The 21,683-nt window shown below is 36.1% G+C and overlaps 1 protein-coding gene across 4 annotated transcripts; it reads right to left on the bottom strand.

Moving 5' to 3' along the window:
- Window positions 1–964: 964 nt before the first annotated feature.
- Window positions 965–20,937, bottom strand: LOC105163864 (Insulinase (Peptidase family M16) family protein). 4 transcript variants are annotated; one of them, XM_011082361.3, is made up of 19 exons: window positions 20,422–20,930; window positions 20,212–20,287; window positions 19,226–19,272; window positions 18,051–18,163; window positions 16,152–16,225; window positions 15,941–16,036; window positions 15,726–15,845; window positions 14,468–14,701; window positions 11,585–11,733; window positions 10,683–10,839; window positions 9,697–9,849; window positions 8,409–8,788; window positions 8,141–8,290; window positions 7,360–7,542; window positions 4,790–4,993; window positions 4,590–4,696; window positions 4,254–4,407; window positions 3,411–3,532; window positions 965–1,555 (listed from the first exon to the last, which is right to left on the bottom strand). In XM_011082361.3, exons 1-19 carry the CDS (start codon window positions 20,905–20,907, stop codon window positions 1,312–1,314), a joined length of 3,249 nt encoding a protein of 1,082 aa, XP_011080663.1. In that variant the 5' UTR covers window positions 20,908–20,930; the 3' UTR covers window positions 965–1,311. The 4 variants fall into 4 exon arrangements, 3 of the variants coding, with proteins under 3 accessions (XP_011080663.1, XP_011080664.1, XP_088737357.1); XM_011082362.3 differs by having other exon boundaries at window positions 18,051–18,155; window positions 20,422–20,439; XR_016065814.1 differs by lacking the exons at window positions 965–1,555; window positions 4,590–4,696 and having other exon boundaries at window positions 20,422–20,936.
- Between the last annotated feature and the right edge of the window lie 746 nt (window positions 20,938–21,683).

Raw genomic sequence — 21,683 nt, 5'->3', positions numbered from 1 at the left:
TCTGAGAACATGATTATCATCATAATGGTGGAAATGATGAGTGAAGTACGTAAGGAGGAATTTTGAGGCACTGAAAAGAGAAGGGCCTCAAATTCAATTATGTGTTGTGTTGTGTTGTGTCGTGTGTGGCTTTCAAAGGAGATGCCAATGCCACTGTGTTGAAAGATGACCACAATTTTTGGCAAGTAAAAGAGATTTCCAGGGCTGTGTTTGCAACTGAGGGACCCGGACTTTTATGAGTGTGGCAGAGGCAGAGAGACTGGCCTTATCCTTGTATGAGAACACCACCCCTAGCATTAATGTTGTGTGTTTGCTGCCCAAGGAGCAGAACTACAATATCAGATGCACATATTAAATGAGGGAAAGTGAGTCACTCCCAATTTCCATAATTTCACATTCATTCATCTAAACCATCTACATACTTAGCTACACTACCCGCTGCGGGGTTTAAGAATGTTTGGATGGAATTTTCCTTTTCAAGTAATTTTGGATAAGTTCATTTATGCTTCAGAGTTTGGAATGACCAAAGTACGTAGCTAAATTTTGTGGTAAAAGCTCAAATGATTTTGAATATTTTATGGTAATCTACAAGTTGGAAGAAAGCACATATCGTATCAATTTTGACTTTGGCTACAGAAATGCTAAATTTGAACAGATGAGATGCAAAAGCAACTACTTTAAACACTCGCATCCAACTTAATTTTAGCAAATCTCCCAAGGACGTGGAAATTATTTGCCAACGCCCGGAGACAGGCGCTTCAATATTAATCAAATGATATTACGGATCACTAGATTATACATAATTATGTCATTTCATTTGTAGTATCATTAAATATATTCCTTGGCCAGAAAACCCACTTTGAATAGTAACAAAATAAGTGCATACATTACCTGTAGCATACAGCGAATTCAAAAATTCCCCTTTGACCAGCTGAAACAATTCATCTCGTTTAGACACACTAAATACTTGTGGATAATATTTTTCATTTCTATTAGCAGTATTTCATTAAGCTGAAGAAGCTTGAACATGGAAAGGAAGTTCATCCTCTAACAATGATGACATCTAATTCATGATCCACACTTCCAAGAACTACTTTAGGCAACTGCCTTACATTCCCTGGGAGAGAGAAATCTATCAAGAATAACTACAAGAAAATCGTCTTTTCTTTATTGATCTCCAACCATTACCCCAAATATTAGTACCAATGGATTTTCAAAAATTGTGGTACATTGTAGTCGCTAATACTCTGGCTTTTGAAAATAAATTATACCTATTTTTAAGCCGATGCCATGTCCAATAATATCTCTCTCTCAACAAAAGCTCGGATAAAAATCAGACGACTCCTTGAAACCTGCAAGGTCTTTAATGACCTGCCTAGATGCCACTTGTTCATCTGCATCTTTCAAGTCCGTGTTGCAACCCCACACGCGGACTGCAAGCCTCCGACACTTAGGAGAAGGTTGCCTTAAATAAGTACGGTACCAGTTAATAATATCTCCCTTTTGAACACCTTTGAGTTCCTCAGCTTCTTTCTCGGACAAGTCAAACATATACCTGAAACACAAAGTCATTGGATATTGATTGAGCAGTAAAGCTAATTTACCTACTAGTAAAGCTCCAATTTAAGTTTGATTCGAGGTTCAGGAATCTTTGACACCATATAGAAAAGTGGGGAAGTAGGGGATTGGAGCTCTGAACACTGCTTCACTTTATGCATCCCTCAAGCACCACCTCGTTTGAAGTGTGCTTCAGACTCAAGGAAGTATCTTATTTTAATTCAAGGAACCAGAAACACTCTGTTGAGACTCATGAATTGATTTATCAAATAACTGTAAAATCACAAGAGAATCACAACAAAATCTAAGTGAATCTTGTGATATCTTTATGATTTGATTTTGGAGATATTTTCTCTATTTTGTGTGAAGTTATATCATTTATAACTAAGAATAATATGATTTAGCCCTTTGAGCATTTGTCTTGTGGACGTAGGTCATATGACCAGACCACGTAAATGTTCGTCTTGTGTTCCTCTCTTCACTTATCTAAAACTCTGACATGATGTGGACGCATGTCATATGACCGAACCACATAAATGTTCGTCTTGTGTTTCACTCTTCACTTATCTAAAACTCTGACATCAGAGCAGGTTAAAAAAAAAAAAAAAAAAGCCTGCTGAAACCCTAGCGTGCCGCCGCCGCCTGGAACCCTAACTGTTGTACTGCTTGTGCTACGTAGGCAACACTGGCTCCACCAAGCCTTTACTGCAGATGTTCTCCACCTACACTGTTTATCGGTCTCATTCTCTAACTGACCTTTCTACTTCTGATGGGCTAAGCCCCTTCCGCTACTGATGGTGTTCTACACCTAAATTGTCTGTGTCGGTCTCCTTTTCTGATCGACCTTACTTCTGATTGGTTAAGTGCCTCTCTACTGGTGTTTTGCACCTAAAACTGTTTGTCTAGCTTTGATACCATGTCGAGTTTTTGATACCTAAACTGTTTGTGTGTCGGTCTCATCTCTAACTGACCTTTCTACTTCTGATGGGCTTACTCCCTTTCACTACTGATGGTGTTCTACACCTAAATTGTATGTCGGTCTCTTTTTCTAATTGACCTTGCTTCTGATTGGCTAAGTGTCTTTCTTTTGGTGTTTTGCACCTAAGACTAGTTGTGTGATTTGATTCTATTTACTACTGTGGATGTGTGTGCATGGCATGACGACGCTTGACCTCCGGGACCTCCCAAACGTCACACAGCGTCACACTGAAAGAAAACTTTTGACTTCTGTTGTCCAAGTTGAACATTACAATCAAGATCTCCATGTCCAACTTGAGGGGGAGTGTTGAGAATGATGAATTGATTCTCCAAATAATTGTAAAATCACAAGAGAATCACAATAAAATCTTAGTCATTCTTGTGATATCTATATGATTTGATTTTGGAGATACTTCCTTATTTTTATGTTATACACATATGTAATTCACCTATATAAATAGGTGGAGCTTATATTATTTAACTAAAAGATAATAATATGATTTAGCCCCTTGGGCATTTGTGTCGTGGACGTAGGTCATACGACCGAACCACGTAAATGTTTGTCTTGTGTTTCTCTCTTAGATCATATGACAGAACCACTTAAATGTTCGTCTTGTGTTTCTCTCTTCACTTATTTAAAACTCTGACACGCTCAAATGATGCAAATACCCTCAAAGCTCAAATGATCAATTTCACATTCACGGTACACTAAACTAGACCATTAAATAATATGTGAATATTCTTACAAAGGTTTGGATGGCTTGCAATTATTTAAGGTTCACAATTCAAGTATTAGATTCAACCATTTCCATTACCTTGTGATTCACTGAAATACTGCAATTCTTGTACAATATAACTGGAAAGCAGTGCATTACCTTTTATCAACTATTTGACCCCAAAAACGGTTCGTTTCATATGAAAGAGATGGATCTTTCTCGAGAAGCTTCCCCATCAAACCATTTCTATAATTCTCGAAGGATTCATTGTCAAGTCCATTCTGCAATATCAATAGAGTTTCAGTAAGGAAAAAAAAGCTTGGGACATGATAGCAGTTAGCAAAATAGATATCAATAAGCAATCTTATTTTGTTTGAAGGGACATTCAGACAGCCATGAATAGTAAAGAAACAGAAAACATAAAATATGATCCATGTTTGACCCATAAATTGAAAGTCAAGGTTGGGGGGAAGAAGTAATATAGGTCAGGGCCACACAAATTGGATTCCTGTTGTAGTCTCAAGAATTAAGGATAACACCCGGTGTACAAGCAGAGTAACAGAAAGAAACACCTCACTTAAGTACTAATTAAATTTGTCTATATTCCTAGTTATTGTTTTCTATTGACAAGCAACATGGCATGGGTGGGTACAGAAGATGATCATCATAAAACATTTTTACAAGAAAAATATTGTTACAATACGTTTGTAATTTAAAAGTGGATAACCACACTGATTCAATCTACGTGTGTACTTGGCTAAAGAAACCAACAGATTCCATGCAGTAGACTCAGCAGCAATCAGCTTTCTTGCATCCTATGCATATATCTGGTAATCATTTCACTTCAAAACATCCCTTAAACTACAACCAAGGTTCGGATCAATAATGCCTAGAGCATGCAGCAGTGACCACACAAAGAAGCTAACAAAACTCCAAATCAGTCAACCACAAGCATAGAAACCATAAAGCTCATCAGCCTTAAACGTATAATTATGTACTTACCAACATCTCTTCTAAGCCATTTATGAAGTTTTCAATCCTCTCTTGCAAGTAGACAGGATTGTATTCAGAAGATTGAACACGGAAACAAAATCCTAATATCCGGTATGTTACGCGTGGGCTACAGTCAACAACATAACCAAGCTGTTCTTTTGTCCTGCATTAACAAGATATGATAACAAATTATTTAACCTCAGACAGCTGAGTGTACAGGCATGCAGGTCCGTGTGAGTGCATGGACAACGTGTTCCTGTGTGGCATGGGCGGCGTGGAGAGTGATTAGAGTACGTTATCTCAACTTTGTAACACTCCTAATCATTCAATCAAACTTTCGCATACCTGAGTTGATTGAAAAGTGGTTCTTCGACTATTTCATCAAAAAGGTCAGTTAATGCTTTTAATTTAGTCAATGTTGTTCCTACTTCTGGTTCAATCTGAAAATAAAGCTGCGAAAGAAGACCCAGGAAACAGAAAGCATAAGCAGACTTGAATTGCTAGTAACAAGATGTGCAAGTTCACCAAAGTGGTTGTTCTGTTACCTCTACCACTGAGTTAGGTTCTAGTTTATTTTTTACTCTGACATCTCTGACAAGGTCAGCACATGAAGGAAGACACATCACAGACTCCTTATGTCTCAACTCATGCGGAAGTGACTGCACAGGGAAATTACTTCTGAATATTTGTGATATCTGAAGAGCTTCCTCTTCCAGTAAATTCCCATGGCAAAGGCCCTCAATATACAACTGCATAAAGGCAGATGAAACTGAGTGTCAACAATGGGGAAAAAATAAATCGAAAAACAATCCTGTGGACAGTCTACTAAGAATGCTACATAATTCTTAATTGGGAATATTCCTCAATCATAGTTGTTTGGTAATTAATGTAGGGTTTGACTCATCAGTATTCCTACTTTTCTACACGCTTTGGGAATTACGATACAGGTTTTTTCTCCATTTGCTTCCATGGCTCCCTAGGGTTGGAATGTCTCAAGCATGGGCAGGCCATTTACCTAAATCATAACTTCTAGGAGGATTTGAGAAAATCATAGAATTTGTCAATTTCATGCACTTACTCCATGCAGCCCCAGACCCAAAGTGCTGAAATAATAGATAAAAAAATTCACATTTTCCTTAACAGAGAATCCAGCAAGGTACTTGAGTTGTAAAATAAGGGCCCATGTAATATGGTATTTATTGAGTAACAAAGCATATTTGAAATGTTTTGGACTATCTGTCCATAATTAAAGGCCTTATTCCCCTTCTAGGATGCTTATAAGCCTTGTTATATTTAAATATCTTTTCTCAGACTTCACAACTGACCTCAATTGTGAAGTTAAAAATGAGAAATTACCTCAAGATCAACTTTTCCAACTCTCAATCAATTCGAGTCAACTCTAACCCCAGATAATTGTTTACAGATACAGGGGATAGATCAAAGGAAATTGATTTAGCTTACATGCAGAACTCTACCTGGCATGGTCAACATTATAAATGAATATTATTGAGGAAAGTGAGGGAAAAAGTAGGTTGATTGCAAGATCAAATATGATGCACATCGTGCACGAAAGACAGCACCCCTGAAAAAGCATCCAGATGGAAAGCCTAGGAAAAATGTTCCTTATTTTTCAATCTTTTATACTTATAATTGATGTCAGATATACAGCGAGAGAAAAATCAATTTTAATTTTTATCTGATCTTTTTCCTTTCCGAAAATTAAATTACAAGGAATAAAAACTTGCATGTGATCACTCACGCTTCATTAATGTGGGTGTAACCTACCAGGTTATACAGTTACAATATCTCACAAAGCTACATGGATCACCCTAACTTCCAGGCATGTTTTTTTGTGCATTCATTTTTAACTTCATGAAATTATCTTTATCCTGCCAGAATGATTGACTGTTCACGAATTATAGGATGTATGCACTCTCCATATGCTGTTTGCTTTATGATAAATTCATTATGGAGATCACAAGATCAACAATTGTTATTCATATCGCTCACATGTTTCATGTTATATAGCACCCACTCTTCTGCCTGTAATTGGACAAGTCCTTTCAACTTCTTGACCAAACATAAATTGTATAAAACCAAACTCCATAAATTATCTTAGTGTTTCTATAAATAGTTGCAAAACATATCATAAATCCCAACTTTTGCATCATTTATTAACCCTGAAATCGCTATTAAGAGATTGTTGTCAAATAATCAGACAAAGACGTTATGAATTTGACATTTATTCCAAGAAGCATATAGGCCTAGTTAAGATTTGCATGTGAATGATAGAAGACTATTAATATTAATAGTTGATGGTGGATCTGCTTCATTTAAACTTAGCTCCTTATTTCTTGTGGATATGATGTAAATGATCTACTATTCCCTCCATTTCTAATTTGATGAACTTATCTCAGTTTCACAACTAACTTTTATGCATCCATTTCATCTTTCCAACTTGTACGGAAGATATTGCAAGCATAGTAGATTCAACCAATAAGGATAGTTGACTGGAATTCCTGGGTGTTAACAATATTAAAGTTAATGAAACTAAATATCTCTTCATCCACAAGCTGTCATCTTTCTTCAAGATCACCAAGCTACGGTTAACCACAAAAGGTTCTGCTGAGAGGTATACTAAATATTGATTATATCCATCCTTCTTCTGAACCAAACCTACCTTCAAGTTTATAATGTTTGCATAGTGGCCCATTCCATTTGATCAGGTGGTAAAATATTAAAGTTTGTTCAGATATTAATGTCCTATTACCAAAAACATTTAAAATGCAAAAAGTAGAAGAAGGTTTTGTAATGTGAAAAAGATGAGACATGCAGTCGGTAATTATGGACTTCTAACCCTTTTTGCTAAATAACTTTGTCAAAAGTCAACTCTTTCAGGATACTTTCAAATCACAATTGGGTTACATCTGCTTCAAAACATTTCCAACATTCAACTTTTAAGATCTTCTCTCAATCTACAAATCTCAAGAAAGCATTATGCATATCCATGCAACTAAACAAGATAAAAGCTGCAAACAATGTAGTAAAGACTTAAATAAAGCTATACGCTCAGACGGGAACATGAGAGCATGAAAGACCATAACTGATGACCAACCTGAGAAAGAAGATCAGGTATGAAAGCCCTTAAATCTGCAAGAGACAAATCACTCAACAAGCATAACTTTTCCTCCACATCCCAGAAACTTTGACACAAAACTTGCAGTCTTAAATAGGAAGAATGATTTAGCGGCTTCATGTTGGTATTCCTCAGAGTTCTCTCCATATCTTCTTTAACAACCTGTCAAAAAACTGACCATGAGTGCAGGAAAATAAAAAAGAATGAATTGTGTTGAAAGTCATTTTAAAAGGAATATAAAAAAGTTATAGCCTAAAATCATAGTCTTGTTGCAAATGCTTATATTTTCATTCTTCGAAAAAATAGCCAAATCATTCACATGCTAACTAGAACCGAATTCAATTGAATTGGAGGCTGATTTTGCACATCATTCGTATAGTCTGTGTATCAAAGATACGTAAAAGTGCAAGTATATCTACTATCTTAGAAACTACAACTCATATGACATGGCACAATTATCATGAACATAAACAGGGGAGAACATGTAGGAGGGAAGAGAACAAAATCCATTTTTTTGGCGGTTTTATAAAGAAGAATGAGAAATGAAAAATAAAACTAATCACAACCAAAACCATCCATTCCTTGCAACAAAAACAGCAATCTATGATTATGCTTCTTTTCAATTAAAGTAACTCTTCAGTTTTATCCTCACAACCTTTCTTTTATCTTCTGTTTTAAATTCCAAGATAACGATAGAGTTATTGTTTTTTTTCTTTTTTCTTGATTCATCTATCTTTAAGAAGAGAACAATACTGCATACCCTGAAACGATCATCCTTTGGTGAAAAGGACTTGGCTATTGCCAAAACTTTAGACAAGAGAACTGAAAGCTTATCGTTGAAACCATATAACTTCAGCTCTAACTTATCCCCATATAGAGAAACAGAACTCTCTAATTTTGCAACACTGGCCTGCATTCAAAGGAATAAGGTCTTTTAATGAATAAATATATAAATGTACTTTGGCCAGCCCAGCACACAAAATGCTGGGTAGAATCACAAGAAACAACACAAGAGCACAAGAAAGGACCTGATAAATAATCTCATTGAGCTCATCTTTCAGGAGCAATATAAATAATTCAGTCAACAAAGCATTCCTTATATTACTGTATCCTCCTTTTAGTGTAATGCGGAAATATGTGTTAGCACGAGGAAGTTTAAAAGTCTTATCAAGCTTGTACCACAACTTCATATAAGGTTCATCAAGTACACATCTTGGAGATGATGCATCTGCAAACTGGCAAGATGCCTTGTCCGCGCATATGGAAAAATCACGTGGAATGAAATCATTCTTTGAGGGCAGATGTAAAGAGGAATCAATTTCCGGAGGATCCTTCCAGAGGTCCATCAGCGAAGATGGAATATCTTCCTCAACATACCGTGATCCAAACCAGGGCTCATGCTTGATATCTGAAAAATGCAAAGGATGTAGGAGGATGACTAGTTAAGTGACCTTAATAAAATAAGAGTTAATCCTATACTTGACGAAAGTATAATACGGGGATGAAAAGTATAAGTTTCAAGAAATAATTAGGATAAGTGACAGCAATGTTAACTACATTGTGTGAACCAAAAACAACAGCAGGAGGTAAAGGCAGATGATTCAATCTTCATTTGTGGAGGAACTGAACCTGGTGCTCACACCAGCAACCACAATAGTTTGATTCCTAGGACAATCAACTGAACTGACTATCAACTACATAGAGATTGACAAAGCTGGTGAAGGGCAAAACCAGCTCTAGAAACCAATTTGCTTGCAGAAGTCTCCCTAGTCTTCTAATCACTTCTGATGCTAGTGTCTAAGCTTAATCTATATTGATCTGTTCACTCCTATATCATTTTCTGAGAGAAGTCGAGACATATTTTTGAAGAAAATGATACGGAATAATTCTCTATTAGACCATGCTCAACATATCTCGTTCACATTTTTTAATGCAAGATCCATTTATCACAATGATCCAGGTTTTGACAAGAAAGCAATTTGATCAACGAAGAAGCCAGTTTTCATTGCTAAACAAGGGTGACCTCTATTTTGACATAAAAAAATCAATTTGACCAACGAGCAAACAGCTTTTTAGCCAAAGAAGCCTCTGTCATCAGACACTGGAGATTTGAGCTGCAGAATTTGGTTTCCGTCCAGCGTATTCATCAAAGATGCACGGATATATCATGTCTTAACCATAAATAAAAGATGATGTTGTGAAATTCCCTCCTGATTTCTAATATATCATCTAGATAGCTACTATTTGTAGGAAATGTGAAGCACATGAGGATAGGACTAATCAGCATTGATGGAGATAAGATGCATAGAAAATTACCATTTGCCTTCTTAATAGACTTGGTTAACACGTCAACTCTCATGTTTTCAGGCCTGAAGAAACCCAAAAGATGTTTTATCATCTCTGCATCCCAGACTTCGTATGCGTAGTCACCATATATAACATGCTCCTGAGGATAAACAAGCAGATTCTCTGCAACCATAAGATTAGTCATTTAACATGCCCAAATTTAATATAAATGCCAAAGAATTTTTTCTGCATGCATGAAAGGAGCTTCTAGTGTTCGTTTTGTTTTTTCTTGATTTTTGGTCTTATCAGGATAGAAACAAGTCTTCTAGACAGATCATCTCAGGCAATCTTATCTTTGAATATAATGCAAATTAGCAGCACCATAAAATACATGGGCAGGAGTTGTGAAGATAATACGCCGCTTTGTGGGCCACTAGGATTTATTGAATATTCATTCAAAATGGCACAAACCAAACCAATGATGATGCAAAGAATTGTAGTAAGCAGGTCAACGAATAATTCTTTGTCATCCCAAACCAATAAAGAAAAAGAAATTTCATCGAAAAGACTAGACAATACTTCTACAAGTGCATTTTATAATCATTGATGTTATGAAAGCATTTCATTGTACTTCGATTATCAAACGCTACACAACATAACGTTCTCGATATACATAAGTTAAATTTTGTTCTTCCTGATTCATGTGGCCCCAGAATTTAACTTTTCTGACATTTTTACTGTGACATCACATGTGAACCAAAAAAAATAAAATTGATGACATCTTAAAGATATGACTTTTGTGGTCAAAATGTCACAAATCATCTCAGATGCCACCCTCAACCAAAACAGCTGAACAGTGCAATTATTGATAAGAAAAGGTCATTGATCTTATCTCCAAACAAGCCATATCAAAGAGATATTCGAGCTATATGAAAAAATTAAAACAAAAGGCCAATAAATTTAATTGCACAAACCAAAATCAAATAGAAACATTAGAAGCTAAAAGTAAAAAATACCCGCAAGTTCTGCAGCATAATCATCCTGAGGTTGCTCTTCTGCAAACCTAAACTCCATATGTCCAATATCCTGGAGTTCTTTGAATATCCATTCTTGAGGAGAATCTTGACGCAATAGTTTGAGATATTGATAGACAAATCCAATGATATCAAAGATCTACACCATCATTAACATAAAGAAAACTGAGTATGAGCAGCTATCATGGCTGGAAGACATGATGGGCTAAAGCAGTGATGAAAACAAGCTTCGTGGAAAATGCGAACATAATGAAACAGTTCTGTATCCAGAAGAACAAATAAACTAACAGACCTAGAATCATAGAAGAGGACAAAATTTTGACATAGGAACCACCTCATGGGCTAAATCAAACGTTTAAGACACAACCCCATACATGTTCGGTGGACATTCACCACATAAGTTTTAATAAACGAATCTTGGAATATTCATACTCATCTATTAGTTTACTAACTTGAAATAATCCAATACAGAGTTAGCTACATAGCCTCCATTTCATACTTCAATGTATTAATTTGAATTGGATGAAGCTGAGGGAGTTGAAAATGTGGCCTTCTACATCACTCCCCAATTTGTTACGGCAAAAACAAAGTACTGCGTTGTGCATTTTAACAAGGGTACTTGTAAGAAAGAATTACTCCTGCATTGAAGACGAGTGATCTTTCCTCTTTGTTTCTTGCTTTCTTTCTTTCTTTCTTTTTTCCTAAATGACATCTAGGGATGAAGCCAGTCATTAAATCAAGGAAGAGGGAATGAAATCAAAACTCTGTCAATTTGTGGCAATTCAGATTGATTGTGGAGCACGGATTTTGCAAGGTCAAATGCATCTTGTCTTTACCAAAAACTATTTGCCAATGTTTAAAAGAAGAAAAAGGCAAAGAATGACCTTCTCCAAGCCAGAGTCTGTAAGGTGAATAGACATGCCAAAGATGTATGCTATAGAGGAACGATGCATCCCTTCATCACCAACACCAGCAGATATGGAAGTCACCCAGCCTCTCGCTTTCAGGAAAAAATGCAAACTTCCTCTGCCCTCTGAAATCATGTTATTTGCCCCCACATGTCAGAACTTTAAGAGTCAGCCATAAAAGCATATATAAGCACTGTGTACACTTCAAAACCAAGGGAAACGGAGAAAATGCTTACACTGCAAAGTTCAACTCTCAAGCAAATTAATGATACATGGTCATCATTTTTTAATGTTAAGAGAGATGTGAAAAGATAAAAGAGTTAAAAAGTAACTCTTCCACCTGATGTACTCCATTCCATCAAAAGATAAGACCATACCATTTGCTGAGAGGATTAATGTTAAAGCAATAGAAGATAAAGACAAATCAAAAAGAATTTGAGTAGACAACATGCCCATACTTGAAAGATTATAAACCATGCAGAAATGCACTGTATTAAGTAACACATGCAATTGAAAAGATTAAGAAAAGGCACAAGTAAAGAAGGAATTTTCAACTTATGCAGGCGCCAACAGGAATATTCTATGCCCAAGTATCCCTTGATTCGTCCATATAGTGGGCCTTACGTGACTGACTCTTTCAATAATCCAGTGGAAAGCGAATTTCTAGATCTAAAGAAAGAATGTCTTCACAAGAAGATGTATATGAAAGGCTTTCCTGGGGTTTAGCCTCTTCTCATGAATCTTAGCATTTGAAGACCTAGTTATCTAGAGAAACTGATCATTAATTTCCTCTATAGATTGTTAATATGCTAGGTTAAGGATTTCTAAGAGTATATATCAAATATATTTAATTATTCCAGTGCATTAGCTAGAGACAAATTTATTTCAAGATTCTCATCATGATTTTCTATTTTTCTTCTAGTAGTGTGATGTGATCCAAAACAATGCCTTGAGACCTCAAGGTCTCACAGATAGCTATACTCTTCCCCCCAGTCTGTTCTGCACCTTCAATTTTGTTTTCAACAAGTAAAACCTTCATTGAACATTTACATATTGTTTCTCTCTAAGTTAAATAGCTGCAACTTAACTGTCAAATAAAAATGCTTCCTCTGTAGCATACTATTCCAGACCAGATTAAATCATACAGATTCTAGGAACCTATCAGAAACAGCCATAATTCTTTATTTTCTTGATTTCTTTGATGCCAATGTCTTTTGCTATGCAAAAATCAATAAGGTAAAATAAGAACCCTGAAGTTATCCTAAATCATGCCATCACTACCATTACTATCTATTAGTTCTTCATAGTGTCTTGATTCCACAGTTTTTATATACCACATATTGAAATGTAATTTTAAGTTAAACTCGCAGGATAAGGAAAGTAAAGACTGACTGTAATGCAACCAAATTAATAAACACAAGACCTAAGCTGAATAGGTTGAGCTTTTTATGGGCAGTCACAAGTCCTAACATGATCATACAGAGACACCTATTGTCAGTGAAAGCATACAACAACTGCTTTCACATCTTGTATGTCATCTGTACTAACTACTAACAGACTTCTTCAGACACCAGTATCATAAGTAGCTCGTCCAGACAACCAAACTCCAGAAGATCCAGCATCTTTAGGAATAGGTTTGACCATATCCTTCAGGGCATGCAGCAAAACTACATTCTCATCTGAGCTTCACTTGTTTCTCAATCCATTGCACAAAAGGCAAGTAAGAAACTCTACTTTAGGGGCAACCTATCATTTGTTATCTGGGTAAGCTTCCATCTCCTCATACTCTTCCCCGCTCTACATCATAAATGGCTTTAAACTGCTTCCTTGCCTAAGCCCTTTAATTTGAATTTAACAGATGAGTATCCCTCTTCTCTATCCCCTCCAAGTCAAATGCTAAATTATTCATCCATCAAAACTTTTGAAAACTAAATAAAATTATTTCAATATGCCCTCAAAGAAAAACATCAGGCATCAAGACAGGCATTTATTCCACATAAGCACATATCCTGTTGTAGAACTTCAGAGATTATAACATCCTTTTTATTCTCTTTATCCCCACACATTTCAGCTATGCCAACAACTGCAGAACAAAATTACTCGCATCATAAATGATTGCTCTTAACCCCACTCACAAGATGATTGATAAAAAGTTATTCAGAATATCTAAAGACAACACATAATCTGAAAAGTAAAGATAGCACATCAAATATGTCAAGTAAAAACATTTTTAGCTCGCAATTGTTTCCAATCATCAACCTCAATCCTAAGACATGACATAGAACAGGCAGGAGAACATAGAAAACTAAAACATTGACAATAGCGCACAACACTCACAATACCACATGACATTCTGCAGCATGTAAACAGAATTTCAAGCTGCTTCAGTCACTATTAAGCTACATGTAAAAGCATGCCTTCCGGGGGCATAGCCTGAAAATTAAGGGAAATCAGACCTAACACTGGATGCACAAACATAAAATAATCATCATTTCTCACTTTCTGCAGCTGAACATTTTCTTTATCTCCTGAAAACAATAATCAACAACTAGTATATGTGGCACACTGAAATGTGCGTGCACAATTAATTTAGATTTAAATAAATTATTAATTTTAGAAAATATATATTATTAATCAAATAAAAAATACTAAAAGATATGGAAAATTATTGTTGAAAAAATTAGAGAAGAAAAAGGGATGTGGAAGTTGGCAACACAGAGAGAAAGAAAAATCGAGATTAATAAAATAATTAGAAAAAATTGACTGACCAAATAATTGAAAATACCAACAGGGTCCTTTTTCAATTATATAAAGGTATAGATTATGTGGAAGAGTTACCAAAGCAAAAGACCATCTTACCATGCCCAAGAAGATGAGCGAGATAATCTTCAGCTTTCTTCAAATAATCTTTTCTCAGAGAAGGCAATGTCCAGGATAAATCAAGGATATGAACATCCTTGACTGCCTCTAACCAGTAAAGTTTGCCAGCTTCCCAAACAGGAATGTCTAACCTTGGTTCCGGCTTAACCAAAAGGCCTTTCTTGACATTGCTAAATAATTCAAGGACCCAACTTTCAAGGACTTCAAGAGTCTCTGCATAAATTAAATTCAACAGTCAAATAAAGAAGATAGTGATGTACTCTTATTGTCCCTATACTTTCCATTTTCTAGGTCTTAAAAACTGATTATACTGGTTCAATCCAGAGAAAAGCCAGACTACATGGTGGTAAGTCCATCTGTACTTTATTAATAGAATATATGAGTCACGACTTTTTCAGCTTCTTTATTCACTTTCAAACAATAATTTGGAACATACATATGCTTACACTTTCAGCACTGATGTACCTTGTGAGACAAACTAAAATTCAAAGTGCCAATTCACTAGGAAAGAGGAAATATAGTAATATACTACATGCTCCAACCTGAGGGATACGATGACACTGTTCACTAGGACTTGTCTACTATTCAACCAATCATTATGTTCCCGGTTCTTTCGACCTTAAACAGCAAAGAACACCACATTTTCTTTATGTTAAAGGACAAAGGGGAAAAGGCACAAACAAATGAAAGTAAATTTAGTTGACATCGAAGACATACTGAGGCAGTAAGGACACATTTATACAAAGGGAAGGAGCAGATGTAGCTAGCATCAACGATGAAACCAGAGGAAGAGGCAGCTCGAAATCAAATTTGTCAGGGCGATTGAAAGGGTTTGATCACCAGGTGATTGTGCTTCAAGGTTGGCCTTGTAGGTCAAAAGAAGACTCTTGCAAGTTATACAAACAAGAAAAGGTTTCAAATACCTAAATCAGTTGAATTTAAAAAGTTTAGTTTTTGGATTCAGTGTATTCATAAACTGACTTTATGCCAGCAATTAGCAAACTAAAATATAATCAGTTTTCATAATTTTGCGGATAGAAGGGTTGAGAATGGCAGTTAAAAGGTTGAGTAGTCAGGATAATCTCTTCCAATGACATTGTACCTAAACCATACCCTGTAAGTCTGTAACTCCCAAAAAAAAACCATCCAGATACTCATTACTGAATTAGCTAAATCTCGATCAACCAAAGACCTCCAAATCCCAATTAGTCCTGAAACAAGTATGAAAAAGACTTACCTCCACCTATCACAACTAGCTTCATTGATCCACCATAATAATGGTCATTGTATAATTTCAGAATGCGATCCCTCAGATTAATTCCTTTCTCCATAGCATCAGACAAGCTCTTTTTATTCCCTACAAAAATTAACTGGAAAGTATAGTACCTAATATATGTACTGCATCAAAACTTGCCCAAGAACTCGAAGCAAACTAACAGCTGGTCAACATACCCCAAAAGAAGCGGTTGAAAGGATGACCTGGCGCTGATGTATAGCACTGCAATTGTTGCAGGCGGCATGAATCATTTTGCAAAACCTGATTAAATTCTGTGACCAATCATATGATTAGAAGGAACATTAAGCTTTATAGAGGCAGAAGAGAAAAAAAATAAATGTATTGTGAATAAACATTATCTGTATTCATAACTATTAAATGGACAACCTGAATCCACAGCTAACACCTCCCGTTCCATGGCTTCAGCTTTTACCAAGGGAGAACTGAAAAACTGAGCAAACCTGAAAAGGCAGAGATCAAGAATAAGCAGCCTCTTAGTCGCTCATTCAAGCAGCACAAAGATAGTAGAGATAGAGAAACAAAACCACTTCATGCAGTTGCAAAACTAAAAGTTCGGTTTCCTATTATTGTGGGAAGCAGGTCACTGCCAATTAGGAACAGAATCAATTGTACTACATGTAATGACAAAATCAATAGACTAACCAATTTCATTTTGCATCTGCCCGTACATGGTTCTCATATATTCTGAAAGAATACACAATCAAAAATTCATCTGAATAGACCATGCAGCCACACTAGAACATAGGAATTCGAACTCCACAATTTTTTGTTTTAGACATCCTTGAAGATTATCAGTTGGTTAAAACCTTCTTTGTCCTGCTCATCTATCCCACCTTCGCTTCAATTACTACAAAATCGCAAACTAGGGCATCCCAGAAGCCTGAATTGAATTTGATGTAACATACACACACACACATGCACACTCAATGCAAAAAGAATCAATTTTCTCTTTGCTCTAGCACATAAAAGAATTCAAAGAATTCCAGATGCTGTTGTTCGTGTTGGATCAGGGTGCAACAATGATGTTAAAAACTCAAAAGAAAAAGGGAAACAACTAATATTCTCTTACAGAACAGAAAAACCTCTATAACACTTAATTCAAAATCTTGCCACCATAAAAGAACATATAAAGAAAGAAACAGAAAGAGACAATTTGAGATTTATAACTATGACTAATGTTGGGTGTCATACTTCTCTCCCATATTTTATGAAACATTGCAAGAATGCTACAAAAGATTTCTGCCCAAATATGTTCACAATATTTTCTCAAAAATCCTAAGTTTGTAAGGAACAAATAGAGTCAAAATGGTCCTATGCTTTTTAATTTTATTCCGTGAAGTATATTTCAATAATTGATTGTTTTCTACTTCCATCATCAAATAGATACATACAAGAAACGACAGGAAAAAATTTTATGCAGATTACAAGAAATAACAGCATTATTAAACTCAAGCATCATAAACCCATACTTCTCAAGGTTCATCAATGTGATCCTTTTTTCCACACCTGTTCTATCAAGCATAGCATATGATGAGGTTTGCAGTGCTTCTCTTCTTCAATGTTCACGGAAAGATCCACAATTATTCTTACCAGTGCTTCACAGTCTTCCTTTAATAATCACGTAACATCTCAAAGACTTACAAGCAATTCAACTTCCCAAACCCATAGCATAATCAGTTCGCTATCATACATTTGACATTCTGATCTCATCTATACTCAATTTTTGCAGCTACTATTACTTGATAACCTAATACTTGGATGGTAAAACTTTGTTGGTCTTGGGCCAGTTCGATAAATTATATGTTAAACTATCAAGGATTGTTATTCAGAATAACCAATGCGCAATCCTTCACAGAAAGCTAACCATGACGAGTTTGGAACTTCTAAATAGGTGAAAGAAGTATTACTCGCCATCAGAATAATGAATGGACATGTCACAAAGGCAATACATACAAGCCAATCCCAATGGCTTCCATCAAGTATATATCTAGGGTAGAAACACCGTGGAGGAGATAAAGAATGCAAAGGATTCATTGAAGCTTTTGAAATTTCCATGCGAAGAAAAGTTTCATTCCGATACTTGCAAATCTGTCGGTGCTGATAGCAAAAATTAGATGCAAGTCACTAAAATCAAAATGTGAGCGACAAAAGCTCAAATGAATATACCATGGCCACTAACACAAACGAGAACATTGTGGCTTGTCTAATGAATTCAAATATATAACTCCGCACTAAGTTACTTATTGTAAGGACCCCTTTCATTACCTTGTCAAAGCACCCTTAAGAAACTCCCTTTTTACTTCAAAATGGTAGCAGGTGTGCTCGGTTTCTGTATATGCATTTGACGACCCTCCATGCTTAGACAAGTAACTATCATACTAGAAAAGAAAAAGGTCAATCCAGGAAGCCAAATTTCTGTGCACTTAAAAGGAGATTTAGATCACATTTGATTGTACAAGATACAAGTACTCAACATAAGAAATTCCAGGATAACACCAACCGCGCTTCAAAAATTTTAAAACTAATTATTTTAGCCCCTCTGCTCGATTTCCAGATTACAATGTTCAGCTGGACCCTATGTTGTCGCACTCGCACCTTAAAAATACGTATGAAAAGTTTGAATCATACATTTTACTTCAAAAAGAATATACTATACAATTGAGTGCAATAAATATTTTATTCAACATGATTATGGTACCAAAATATATTATATCCAATTAATGCTAATTTATACTTCTATTTCTCTCTCCTACCTCCACCTTCAGAAATCCCTTCTCCTCCCTTGAACTCCTGCCAGCAGCCACAAAGCTGAATAAAAGTTGGCCTATGCTGGGGGCAAAAGGAGGTCACGGGGGAGAGCATTACTACAGAGGGCCAATACTGGAGGGTATAGATGATTGAGTGGTTAATGGTTTTCACAACGACGGGGTGGCAATGGAGGCAAAAGTGGAAAGGCACGGTGACACCAACTATGCTTTCACATAGCAGGGCAGCAGGAGGAGATCCGGATCAGCATGCATTAGCAGTGGCTGTGGTCAGGCAGGGTTGGAGACAGAAACCAGCAGCGGTCAGTTGGTGTTAGGAAGAGCAAGGCGGAGAGTAGATGACTTTACCTTTCTGGGGCTATGGACCATAGGAACATGCCTCCCTCCAGTTTTTAGAACACAAGGCAAAAACAACAGTTGTCTAAATATCTCACTACTCTTGTATCTAGGCACTAAAAGCATAAACCTAAAATAACAGCAAAGAAATGCATTCTCACAACCTGGAACTAAATGCTTTTGCTGAAAAACATAAAAATGATCCATCCAAATGAGCGCTTAAAGTTCAGCATGTTCCCTTTCCCCTTAATATTAACAGGTGTGTGGGAGGTTACAAACTACAAATTGGCAACCAACATTTGAACAAACACGCAAAAGGGAATAAATCAACAGACAAACCTCGTTTTCATCTGGGAAATCAGTACTCCCCATGAAAAGCATGTGCTCTGCAATAAAATTTGTGAAATACGTCATGCTTGAAATATGATTCTAGTTCTGCTCAGCAGAGACAATGGTACTTCTACATCCTCAAAATTTGTCGTCGTTGTAACATCAGAGGTGTTACTCCACATATTACATCTACAAGAAAATCTTATGATCTGCTTTAGTCATCCCATTTACATCTTCGAGGAGTTGTCCTAGTTTCAGTCGCCGAACTGGCTGAGAAATAAAGTTTTGCAATTTTTATAGCTTTTTATGCCCCAATCAAGAGCAAGACGGAAAACATAAGTTTCAGCTCTCGATGTACTTGGTTCTGCAACGAAACAAACACACAATTTCTCTCCTAAAAGTCTCCTATTAGGATTTATGCTTTCCATTGACGACAATTAGGGCTAGATTTATATCCCTTTGTATGGGAGAGAAAAAGTTACAAGTTATTAATACATAATACCATCCAAAAATCAGGATAGATGTAAAATAAGCAAACAGTTCCTTTTGACATAATCAACCGATTACTATACACAGGAAAATAGATAGTTACTGTTGCTATTGTGATCATACTACAAACTTGACTATTTTCATACACTGTAGTCCATGGTCAGTTACCAGTTAACTAACAACCTAGTGGTGCTTTAAGAAAGACCATTAAAGTACCTTTGGGGTCTAAATCACCAAGGATATTCCCTGAGCCTTTGATAGGATGAATCAGCTGAAGTAATATCAGAAAAGCTTCCTAACAACCTCGACTTGGATCGCTTTTTATGGGTGCTAAATTGTAGTTGTAAACCTCAACACTTAACCATACATGGCCCCATATCCTAAGATTATGAAGTACCTAATTTCTTTCTTTATTTATCATATCCTTCCCTTTAGAATCGCGTGTATAAACAAAAAACTTTATCCAAGTGCACGAAACTATGCAACTCAAGGGAAACTTGAAAAACCTAAAAAGTGTGCCAGGCCCTGCGCTTCATAAGGATCTGAAAAACTCCCCATGCCTACACAAAGCGCTGCAGCCGCCTGCAAAACAACAATTCAAAAACTAAAAACTACCATCCTCAATAACTCAACAACCATGCTTTCCACAACTCAACAACTAAATCTCAACATTTTCAGATAAAGTTCTAGCGCATCCAAGTGCTAAAGAATCTGACCTTCTTCTCAACCGAGCCTTTCAATTCGTTTACTTCCTCATTCTCCTCGTCCTCCTCCTCCTCCTCCTCGTCCTCCTCCTCCTCGTCATCCTCTTCTTCTCCATCTTCCTCCTCATCTTCCTCCTCAAGCTCACTTTCCATATCCTCCGGGTTTGGGTTCCCAGCAGGCTGGTCAGAGTAAATCTCAGGATCGTGAACTAACAAAGCGCATAGGCCATTAGTAAGCTGAATGAATCTGTAGAGACGCCGGTCAGTCGGAGACTTGACAACGACATCGTCCGAGGAGAAAGCACAGCCGCCAACCGCCATTGGTAGCAGCAGAGGGCGAGAGAGAGAGGAAGAGATTTGAAGCTTAAGGACGGACTTCAAATAAGCACTTTTGAACAAGTATGTGCAGTAGCGATTCTTGGAGTGTCTTTTAAGGAGGCGAGAGTGGGAATGGGAACGAGGGCAGGAGCGCAGCGCGTATGGCTGCTGCTTGATCATGGATTATTATTATTACTATTATTATTATTATTATTTTCCTCTTTCACGATTTCTATGTAGTGAGTGTGGGTTGGTTAGGACTTGAGGGAGAGGTGGTAATGTCTGCAGCAATGTGAGATATTTTTCAATGGTTTCAGCATAAGCTTTATATCCTTTTGAGTTTCGGCCCATTTTTTAAATAAAACGGGTTTATTGTAATTTACCTCGTGATATTATAATGAGTAAATTATTTTTTATAATAAAAAATAACAATTTATCTTTATATACTATTTAAAGTAAAAAAAAATGCTTCATTTAGCAAAAAGGGTAAATTACTATTTGTTTTTTCATAAGATGATACTTTACTCATTTACAATATCATATGGGGTTGCTTGCATTTTTTTCTAAATAAAACTATAAAACAGAATTTTTTTTCAAATAAATTAGTTGTTAATATTTTGTGAAAAATGTGTGATGAAATTTTTGTATTTGATTTCAGCCTAAATTGGAGAACAGACGATAATTTAGAGGATTAAGGTTAAAGATGGGGTTAATTATTTAAAAAGTTAATTACATTTTGACATTCAAATTGAAATTATGATTATTTTTATACTTTAATATCTATTTTTTTTTTTTATCAATTTGCCATATTAACTGAATATTATCAAAATTATCTTAACATAGTGTAAGTTTAGAATTTTCACCAAAATTATTGTGAGTCAGAGTAACAACTTTAATTCAAAATTATATATTTAATATTAGTTTAGCAGCAACATAATTAGTAAACGTATAAGAAT

The sequence above is a fragment of the Sesamum indicum genome, linkage group LG6, assembly GCF_026168435.1.
Source record: "Sesamum indicum cultivar Baizhima isolate 11 linkage group LG6, ASM2616843v1, whole genome shotgun sequence".
Lineage (NCBI taxonomy): Eukaryota > Viridiplantae > Streptophyta > Magnoliopsida > Lamiales > Pedaliaceae > Sesamum > Sesamum indicum.
Note: the sequence above shows the minus strand (reverse complement) of the source record. Positions and strands in the feature narration are given on the sequence as shown.